The 10,347-nt window shown below is 35.4% G+C and overlaps 2 protein-coding genes across 9 annotated transcripts; one reads left to right on the top strand and one right to left on the bottom strand.

Moving 5' to 3' along the window:
* The first annotated feature begins 2,311 nt into the window (after positions 1-2,311).
* Positions 2,312-6,532, top strand: LOC107265733. Of its 6 annotated transcripts, none has more exons than XM_025082998.1 (12): positions 2,312-2,841; positions 3,371-3,499; positions 3,576-3,718; positions 3,779-3,929; positions 4,003-4,247; positions 4,334-4,388; positions 4,462-4,658; positions 4,741-4,973; positions 5,244-5,357; positions 5,414-6,043; positions 6,149-6,292; positions 6,371-6,532. In XM_025082998.1, exons 2-12 carry the CDS (start codon positions 3,397-3,399, stop codon positions 6,450-6,452), a joined length of 2,097 nt encoding a protein of 698 aa, XP_024938766.1. In that variant the 5' UTR covers positions 2,312-2,841; positions 3,371-3,396; the 3' UTR covers positions 6,453-6,532. The 6 variants fall into 6 exon arrangements, with proteins under 6 accessions (XP_024938766.1, XP_024938765.1, XP_024938762.1 ...); XM_025082997.1 differs by having other exon boundaries at positions 5,244-5,310; positions 5,367-6,043; XM_025082994.1 differs by having other exon boundaries at positions 4,741-5,357.
* On the bottom strand, positions 6,045-9,142 carry LOC107265734. Of its 3 annotated transcripts, none has more exons than XR_003059184.1 (4): positions 8,427-9,099; positions 7,274-7,536; positions 6,763-7,213; positions 6,045-6,542 (listed from the first exon to the last, which is right to left on the bottom strand). XR_003059184.1 is itself a non-coding variant. In XM_025082999.1 (4 exons), exons 1-3 carry the CDS (start codon positions 8,625-8,627, stop codon positions 6,997-6,999), a joined length of 681 nt encoding a protein of 226 aa, XP_024938767.1. In that variant the 5' UTR covers positions 8,628-9,104; the 3' UTR covers positions 6,045-6,734; positions 6,952-6,996. The 3 variants fall into 3 exon arrangements, 2 of the variants coding, with proteins under 2 accessions (XP_024938767.1, XP_024938768.1); XM_025082999.1 differs by having other exon boundaries at positions 6,045-6,734; positions 6,952-7,213; positions 8,427-9,104; XM_025083000.1 differs by lacking the exon at positions 6,045-6,542 and having other exon boundaries at positions 6,817-7,213; positions 7,368-7,536; positions 8,427-9,142.
* Between the last annotated feature and the right edge of the window lie 1,205 nt (positions 9,143-10,347).

The following is a 10,347-nucleotide window of genomic DNA, read 5'->3' on the forward strand; positions in this document are numbered from 1 at the left end:
AACGACTATCGAACGATTGGAATAAAAAAAAGTTAAAAAATAAAATTTGGCCGGCCAACTTCACGCAGGTCGTACAATAGCATGGCACATCGATTGGATAGGTTGGCAGCAGTTACAGCTTTAACCAAAAGTTTTCACCTCAGTGAAGTTAGCCGGGCAATTTTAACTTTTTAACTTTTTATCATACCAAATCGATTGGTGGTCGTTTGGTGGTCATTGGTGGCCTAATAAAAACATTTGGTGGTCAGTCATTCTTTCATAATCAAATAATCAAAATTTGACCGTGAAGTTAGCCGAAATTTGTTTTTTTTCAACGAATTAAGTTTTTCAGGTGCTCAATCGATGCGTAATCGTTTGGTGGTAACGAATATCATAATTAAAATGTTTGGTGGTCTTTAGTTTTCGTAAAAAATTAAAAAAACGATTGCAGTGTCCAGCATTGACTGGATTGGGTGTAGGAACACACATTTACGGTCGATAAAACAGATATTTCTGAACAGATTCTCCCTTCGAAAGAATTAATCAATGCAAGAACACTAGCTGATGGTTGGTAGTCTAATTAAAACATTTGGTGGTCAACAATTAATGCACGAGGTATGAATAATAATACCTCCGCTGCACGGCGAGCACCAAAGGCTGTGATTGGCTGAGAAATGGATACAGGGGTATCGTGTCGAAACACATTTTACGTGATAAAACTTATAATTCTAAACCGATTTTGCTCGGCATGGTCCCGTTCGAAGCAGAAACACTACCCGACGATTCGTAGTCTACTTAAAACATGTGGTGGTCATCAATTATTGCACAAGGTATGAATAATCACACAAAGGTTGTGTAGGGGGGTGCGGAGGACATGGTGGGGGTATGTCAAGTTTATACTATAGCAACATGTACGAGGTTCGTATCATTAGTCAGTCACTCGTTACAGCCATTTAGACAATTAAATTGCGAATAACAAATTAACCCTTTCGCTACGGCAGTCTGTTCCGCGGGAGTAGCGCCACTGAACGGGGCACTGCGCTTACGTCTTTCAATAGCACTTTGGAATTGTCTTGTATGTATACTTTTTTAAGAGTTATGTAACTGTTTCGTCATATTATATAGAAAAACATAAACATGAGTATATTGTGGGTATTCAGAAATTTACATATTAACAAAGTAGTAGATTCTGTGCTACCAACGAAGTCAGGGTAGGTGATCTCGCGGCCTCCGACTATAGTCGGCGTCCGTACACACAGCACTTCGCGTGGCCGCCGACTATAGTCGGCGTCCGTAGCGAAAGGGTTAAATATAACTTTTTCAACTTGGTACCAAAACTTTCTACAATCTGTACTCATTATATTATTATTTTTTTAATAATTAGCATATCGACCTTTGCTATGCCGGCATAGCTGTTGTAAAGAATAATATTGTGAGCCTAATGGATTCCGTGATTTCTTAAATGAATTTAGCATTCTCGCATAATGTAGACTCACACTGACAATGAGAATTATCGCAGAATGAAATTTACGCAATATAGATTAAAACGTAGCGCTTTTCAAACTTAGTATTACGGGCATCGTTCTAATAAATTATTTATAACTACAATACATTTTTACGATATACTTTTATTTTAAACTTTAAAAAAAATTCTATTATAAAATATTAAAAATTAAAATTTTGGCCCCACCCCAGGCCGCCATAATGACACCCTGGAACTCGTACCTGTACGACCCGTGGTGGAATCGTCGGCTAATGTTTCTGCTTCGAACGGGACCATGCCGAGCAAAATCGGTTTAGAATTATAAGTTTTATCACGTAAAATGTGTTTCGACACGATACCCCTGTATCCATTTCTCAGCCAATCACAGCCTTTGGTGCTCGCCGTGGACCTTTGATTGGTCGAAGTTATTTATCTGTGAAAGATTCGGCCAATAAACAGTCTGACGGACTAAGGGCTCATTTCAGCTCCTTCAGACCGAAAGCAGCGGGAAGCGGGAAGCGAGCAGCGGAATCTTGGCCGCGAAACTACATTTTCTGCCTTTTTATATTAGGTAGTCGTATGAAAGCATTAAGAAATAAGTTATTTACCTTAATTACGTATATAGAGTCAGGTATACTACATTGAAAATAGTAATACATAATTTTTCTTAAAACATGACTTCATTACTAAGCAGATTCCAATGCTTGGACTGTGATTTTGGAAAGTTGATCAACGTTCAACGTATATACGTTGGAAGGAGGTACCACTCTATCTAAAGTTTCAAGCTGCTCGCTGCTCGCTTCTCGCTTCCCGCTGCGTTCGGTCTGAATGAGCCCTAACAGATACGTTGTATGAAAAAGACTCCTAACTTTGTGCAACCAATCTCATGATTGAAATTTTATTCTTCATTTTTCAAAAAGCTGATCAACCAATTAGGCTACAATTACTACAAACTTAATAGGCCGACCAGTCCTGACTCGAAATTTTGAGAGTATCTAACCTGTCCTTTAAAAGTGTAATATTAGAGTCAGATCTCGGAAGTATTGGAAAGAGGAGTTTTTAAATCAATTTCAGCGATTTAGTAGAATTTATGTGTGGTGGGGTCATGAAAGTGTATCGAAACGATTGTGTGTGGTTGTGTTATTATAAATAACAACAAAACAGATGTTTTTATTTATTTAAACACAGATCCAAGATTCTCTCAGAGGTTCTACTTGGGCCAGTTAGGGTGGCGCAACCAGTCACTTCAGACGGCAAACTGGAGACGTTACATTTTTGTCATTTCATTTTATTCTGTGATTTTATTTCACTGGGTTTGTTGAAAGGGTAAACAACTGTTGGTGACGTTAAATAGCAAATATTATATCTTTTTCCGTTAGGTAAGTATCATGCAATATAATTTATTTAATTCGCTAGCCAACCTTACACGACTCTGGTTTACAGTTATCACCATTTATACGAAATGATCGTTTTTACTTTCCGAGTGTCTAGTTACAAACTTTCTTGACTATTTAATAACATTTCTTATAATTGTGATATTAATCACAAGATGTTATTTTTATAAAATAATGTCACTTATGCAATAACAGTTTTTTATTGCCTAATGCATGTTCTGTTTGAAAATTCTATCTTGCTGACATTAAGATTGTATGTTATAGCTTTTTTTAGTATGGAATTTTATGGAATTTCACGTTTTATACATTCTGTTAATATTAATCTCTAAAAGACATTTGTCGATTTTTGGCTGTACATTGGTGTTATATTTTTCTAGTAGTATCACTTTAACATATGTATTAAAACTTCAACTCAAAAACTTTAGAAGTCATTAGAAATCCACTTGTCTAAAAGTTAATTAATTGAGTACAATTATTACGTATTAAGTTTATTTATAATTATTTGATGTTTAAGGTACGATAATTGTTAGCAGACTAATAATGCCGTTAGTAAAGAAACAACCTAGGGTTAAAAGGGTTAAAGTGCTGACAAAAAGGATACAATTATTTGGTGGCCGCAGTAAAGCAAAATCTTATAACACAAGTATGTCCTGCAAGTGTTACCTTCGTTACAAACTGCTTTAAAATGTGTCTAACATGTAAAATGATATTATTTTCAGTATATGGAAAACTTAAAACAAACAATAATTCCTTGGCAAAAGCTCTTTCCAATCAAAAACAGGAGAATCAATTATTATTTAGCCAAAATGTTGAGCTACGTGCTCAGCTTCATGCACTGGACACTGCTTGTAATAAGCGTGATGTAAGTCGTGTGGAAAGTCACATGTAATTAATCGGAATACTGATTAAAAATATTTTTTAGCTGATAATTTCAAAAATACACAAGAATGCCAAGGACATTCTTGGTATGCTGGTCAACATGACAAATTCTGTGACAAAAACTATCATCTGTTGTCAAGAATTTACGCCTTTAACAGACAATAATGCACGCAGTTCCATAGGGACAGTTGCAAGTAAGATTAGATAAATAATAAACAATAACTACACAATCGGCATCAAATTTTAATGCATGATCTTCTGTACTAGGGAAAGACTCAACTAGAAGGCATTCGGAAAAAGCTCCTGCAAGGGGTATTGTCAAACCTATGGTGAGTGGACACACCATAACAAAACCCACAATAAATTTGAGCCGATTAAATATGGGTCAACTTACTACTATTGCAAATCTTAGTAATATTGAGGAAATTGCATCTCCTTCCCAAGCAAGCCCTGTGCTAACTGATATTCGAACACCAGTAACTACATCAGCTAATGAAAATAGGACTAATTATGTACGTAAAATAAAAATATTTTACTACCATCAATCTTTAAAAATATTCATAGTTACAAGAAAATAATAAATTATTTTATATCTCAGGATGGTAGAAGTAGACGTAGGCTACCGGAAAGAATTCCAATTCTTTTCTCCGACGGTGAGTATTTTAATCGAAAATTTACATATAATTGAATAGCTGACATTTTTATGTAATTGAAAATTTTTCATAGACGAGGAGGTGCAAAGATTAAGCAGAAGAAATGGACGTTCGAGCAGACACTCCAGAAGGAGTTCTAATATATTATCCAAAAGTATAACCAGTAGACACAGCAATAATGCTCTCTTAGAACGCATCGGAAGTCCTCGAGTTGCCTTGAATGATGTCTCAAAACTCTTGCGAAATTCGCAGACATTTAACGTGCAACAGGTGCGCTATTTAACTATTTTAAACTAAAGTTTATCTTTTAGCAATTCAATTAGTCTTTCATCTATTATTTCCAATTACAAAGTTATCAGAGGAATCACGCGAATCAATCTCAAATAATAATTCCACCGTTGAGGAATCAACTCACGTACAGCCGATAACAAGACCAATGTCTCAGTTGCAAACGGGAACTCCAAATGATCAATCAACAGAAGTGAATACAAACATAGAGCATTTTGACCGTGAACCCAAGAAACAGATCAAAAGAAACACAGTGACTTGGGAGGATCCATTGGAAGGGCCTAGCTGGAAATATAATGCATCTTCTGTAATGAATGACTTGTCAATATATGAAAGAGATGTAATACCAACAGGAAGTAGTAATGCTAATACCATTAATGATCAATCAAATCAAAAGATTAAGTCGCCAAAAAATCCAAATGATTGCATCAATCTAGATGAGTCTATGGAGTTCACAGAGTGTATTACTAATATTACTGGCAGACCACCAGTAGCCGGTGGACCTTTTCTAAAGTTTCATGATCCCTCATGTATGCTTCACCAAAGTAATAATGTAGAAGTGCGAGCTGCACCACCGACTACCGTAGTCACTACCAATTCCGAGATGAATAATGTGGATCTCGAGGAAGAACCGGTGTACAATTTTCCTGGGCCTTTCGTAACTATTCGTCAGCACTCTACATTTGACGAACGTACAATTTTCTTGGGCGTTTCGTAACTAATCGTCAGTACTCTACATTTGACGATGAAGACGACGATGATTATACATTAATGTACATGCCACGTCAAAGGCAAGCCAATATGAATTACGATGTGAATGATCTTAAACTGCCAGTTTTGGAAGGACCTATAATACCACCTTCGACCACTGACGAGTCTGAGCCTGAGGTTACAGTAACAGTACAGAAGATCACACAGAACTTCCCAGTGCCTGCTTTATCGAATGACAGCGTAGATCGCCCCATGTTCGAGCAGACGATTAACGTTAACCTTCCACAAGTTCCTGATGTTGACGATCAGACTGAAAGGATTTCTTATATACGGAAGAGGTCTTCTGCATCTAATGTTCAGAAAGGGAAACGGATGTTGCTTAGTGTTAGCGAATCTCCATTATTAAGGAATGAAAAACTTAAAAAGAAAAGGAAGCCTGTTAGCTGTGCTAAAGATCCCAGCGCCGTGAAGGTTGTTTCGCAGAAACTGAATGAAACTTTTGTTAGAGAAAAGTCACCGTTACCGTTACAATCACAATCACAATCAATATCACCGTCACAGTCACGGCCATCGCCATCGCCATCGCCATCGCTATCACCATCGCCACCGTTACTGTCACCAGAACGTATTAGCTCACGAACTACAGGACGTTCTAGGTATTTTTAATTAAAATTTATTCCACCGCTTAAAGTTTTTGGTCAACGTAAAAGAAACAGCCTAACTTAAAAACTTCAACGGTTATTAACTATTTCTATCTCCAGGAGAAATGTATCAACGTACTCTCAGGCAGAAGTGTCGATGGATTCTGAAAACAGTAGTAACGCCAGTATCAACAGTGAAACAAGACCAGGTCGACCCAGACGGCAGAAAGCACCAGTGAATCTGAAGGAACCAAATTTAAAGAGGTAGGTAAACCGTTTAGTATCATGTGCTGCGAGTGAAGCAAAAGGATATAATTACCATAGATAGTTTGAAATTGGAAGCTTTTCAATTTTTCAGAAAACTTCAAAGAAATTTTTAAAAAACTTGGATGACATCTTGGAGTATTATCGAGAACACTTATGATGAAGCACCAAGGCTGGATTTGTTTGAGTGATTACGTCCTATTTATGTAAATGAATAAATTGTTATTATGGTTATGAATATTTCTTAAATGTTGTATATAAGTTGTCGCGGATCCCTATACTAGAAGCATTTGTTACAGAAGTTTAATACTTGATAGGATTATTTTATATCTTACGGATCTCATTATTTATTATTATTTTATATCTTACGGCTTAGAAATAAAAGAATCAAATTCGCTTAATGCCGTCACTATTTCCATATCATCTGTATCAACGCCACTACATATTAAAAATATAATAAGCTCTTAAATGCTTATAAGTTGTCGCGGATCCCTATACTAGAAGTATTCGTTACAGAAGTTTAATACCTGATAGGATTATTTTATATCTTACGGATCTTATTGGCATTTACGTCATACATTCTCGTGACTTAGAAATAAAAGAATCAAATTCGCTTAATGCCGTCGCTATTTCCATATCATCTGTATCAACGCCACTACATATTAAAAATATAATAAGCTCTAACTTCAATAAAGAGAAGTAGATTAAATAGTTTTCCATTTTCTATATCTATGAATTATTATCTCCATAAGCAATATTAAGAAAGCTATGTTGATAGCCGTGCCTAATATGATGTATAGGAGATACATATCCTCGAGCTCAACGCTTCTCCAAGATTGAGAATTCGTAAATGTTCTTTTCTTAGGTTTTATAATGTTTGTTAACCTTTGAGTAATACCAGTTTCAATCATCCAGATCAACCTGCAATAATGATAAGAACAATAATACAGTATTCTTCGACGATGAAATAATTAGTCTTACTTGTAATTGATAACAGTGATGTATGGATTATTTTTTGCCATAACATAAGCCGTGTTAACTTGATATATGTCTTTAGGCAAGGTAAAGAATTCACATTTGAGCTGTGGTCGTAATTCTTCAAGAATTTCATCGTTTGCCATAAAAGCATAGTTGTTATTGTTACACACTCTCGTCAAGCCTTCGATGTAAGTCCTAGGTAATTTCGTTGCAGACTTTTCCATTACTGCTTCCTTCAGTTTAATCAAAAAGGGATTGGTAGGGTGCTGTTATTTGTGAAAATATTATTAGATTCTTCCTGCATTTAATTTTACATTAATGTTGTTACATTCATTCTGTCTTTTTGTAATTATAAACACAATTCAACTGTTGGCCAATAATAATGATGGATTCTTTTATTTTATTATGGAAGATCCGATGCCGTGGAGTAAAATAACGGGAAATCCTCGGCGTTGCCTCGACATATTTTATTTTTTCGTTAGTATTTATAAAGAACTATCTGGTAATAATTATCCTTGGATATACATATAACCTTTGCATGAAGTCAGAAGTGATGACTCTACTTGGAGTCTTCACTGCAACTGCAGGTTGCAGTTTACCAGTTGTGTTCAAATGCCATAGTAATAACATCACGATCCAAATGTGATATTTCATGCTGAGGAGGATCAGAATACTGTGATTAGGTTTGAGAAAAAATTGGAACTTGGAAGAATTTCAATTGGCCATCAATCTTGATAACCAGGGATAATCCTTAGTAATATACATATATCAAGTATAATTATTATTGTCGCTCTTGATATAATATACTGCCACTAGGCATATGAAAGCCAAATGTAAATATGCCATTTCCCTAGTGAAAATTTACTTTCATGAACGTAGAACTTATAAAGATTCTCGACGTTTCATTGATTGAAGAAAGCAACATCACCCCCTTTAATAGACTAGCAGGAATTGGAGGGGACAAAAGTATCTTGTTTGCAAATTTCAGAGAACAGTTTGGAGCGCAGAGCTGTTACATATGGTACAAATATGTGAGCAAATTTTTGTTTGTATTTACATTTTAAAGTTGAAGCGAAAAATGAAATTTTTATTTAACGGTCCGTTCAAACTTCAACTAGCTTTGTCATTCTTCTTTTTAATTTTTAGCGATACTTGCATAGTGTACAGCGTACTCAGCGCTTATGGCATTGATACCAAATTTGTAGCTGCCATCATTCAGTAAACCTTCTAGTGAAATGAACGGTGGCGTATAATAATGAACCGTTAATGATGATATCAGAGACGCTGAGTACATCATATTAATTATCATAGAAAATATTGATGCACATAGAAAGGCTGGTTGGATAGAAAGAATCATAGGTATCCTAGGTGTATCTGTATGATAGAGAAACAACAGTTAATTTTTATCTTTTTTATTTTTCTCTTTTCATTAAAAAGGAAGGTTATCTTGGTGACGCCACGAAACAGGGTGTTTTTTAATGTTGCAGAACTACGCAAGATATACATATATATATATGCAGAAAATTGGTGGCTCATATGGCCATTTGATGGGTAAAAATAATCCTAAAAAATTCTAGGATTTTCAGTTTTTTCAACGCGTCTCGTAAACTATAGAAGATAGAAAGAAAAATTTTAAATATACGGTAAGTTAGTTTTTGAGAGGCCTATCGAAAGCTGTTATTAGTTTATCCCTATTTGCAAACATACAACACCCACCCTCCTGATCGTTGTCTGTCAGGAACAATATTTCGAATGTGTTAGAGATGCAATTGTCGAGGTCGGATTGTCTATAATGTAGATCTTCGACATTGCTTTATATGCCCACAAAATTTGGGTAATCCAGATTCAAAGTTTGAAAAATATCTCTCTTTCTTCTAGACTATTTCAAAATTTCAAATGTGCGTGATGTTTATTTTCCAAATGTCAATTTCGTGTTGACGTCTGAGAATTCAACGTTTTTTTTGCCACAGTGCATTTTTCCCATCGGAACTTCTGTCAGAATGAAACAATTTTGGCAAAAGACATGTAGAATGGAATTTAAACCAAGCCGCGTCTCTTGAACAACGTTTTTCAGCGAAAGAACTTGTGTGCATTGGCAGCATATTAAATTTTCACCAAGCTCCGATACTTTTCGAATGTGTTAGAAATGCAATTGTCGAGGTCGGATTGTCTATAATGTAGATCTTCGACATTGCTTTATATGCCCACAAAATTTGGGTAATCCAGATTCAAAGTTTCTATTTCCCCGATAGCTACAGCTTTCTTCTTCGCATCATTCATGCTTTGTACCACTTTCAATCTCTTTACCATCACACTTTTTTTTAGCAACTTTCCTTTAAATTTCACACGATTCATTTTGGTGCATTATTTTCGTATTAAGATGTGCATAACCTTACTTTACAAGACTAATTTTTCGCAGTCGCGCGTAAGCAAAGACCAGACAAAACTACCTCCGTAAAGTTAGCCTGGCACCTTCGACTTATCGAATTTCTGTACTTGCACATCGATTGTTAGTCATTTGTTATTGATTGTTAGACTAATTAAAACATTTGTTAGATAATCTAATACGGTTATACTACACAACTACGATATTAATTTTCATTTGCGGAATAATGTGATTGAAATGCAATCCTTCATCCGTAATCAATTTTCGTTTCCACGATACATCAATTGGTTCAAATATACTGTTACGTTTCGTGAATTTCAAGTGTTAGGAATCACGAGACTGTTTATAGGGTTTGTGCACTGGGCAGGCGTTTTTAGAAACAATTTAGACACTTGAGTTTTTGAAATAATAAAATAATGATATATTGTCCTATAAATTACAGACTATGTAACCTTAATATTCTATTTTGGTATCGCTGGACGGGAGTGGGGGTAAGGCATGGAATATGCGATGTGAAGATGGCCGGAAATATAATTAAGGGGTCAAAACTGCAAGCTAATGCTTTTTCTTTTTTAAACTAATGTTTTTATTAGTTTATTCGGGACTAACAAATGATTCCACATCGAATGCACCCGTTTAGAAACGAAAACTGTGAAGAAAAATTATATTTCCGGCTATCTTCACATCGCAT

Source organism: Cephus cinctus, unplaced genomic scaffold (genome assembly GCF_000341935.2).
Source record: "Cephus cinctus unplaced genomic scaffold, Ccin1 Ccin1_scaffold0239, whole genome shotgun sequence".
Taxonomy (NCBI): Eukaryota; Metazoa; Arthropoda; class Insecta; order Hymenoptera; family Cephidae; genus Cephus; species Cephus cinctus.

Coding starts and splice junctions, on each gene's coding strand:
- LOC107265733 (XM_025082994.1), top strand. CDS start 3,397: ATGCCGTTAGTAAAGAAACAACCTAGGGTTAAAAGGGTTAAAGTGCTG. Junction 3,500..3,575: donor AGCAAAATCTTATAACACAA/GTATGTCCTGCA, acceptor TATTATTTTCAG/TATATGGAAAACTTAAAACA. Junction 6,044..6,148: donor CGAACTACAGGACGTTCTAG/GTATTTTTAATT, acceptor TTCTATCTCCAG/GAGAAATGTATCAACGTACT.
- LOC107265734 (XM_025082999.1), bottom strand. CDS start 8,627: ATGATTCTTTCTATCCAACCAGCCTTTCTATGTGCATCAATATTTTCT. Junction 7,537..8,426: donor CTGAGTACGCTGTACACTAT/GCAAGTATCGCT, acceptor CACAAATAACAG/CACCCTACCAATCCCTTTTT. Junction 7,214..7,273: donor ATCACTGTTATCAATTACAA/GTAAGACTAATT, acceptor TCATTATTGCAG/GTTGATCTGGATGATTGAAA.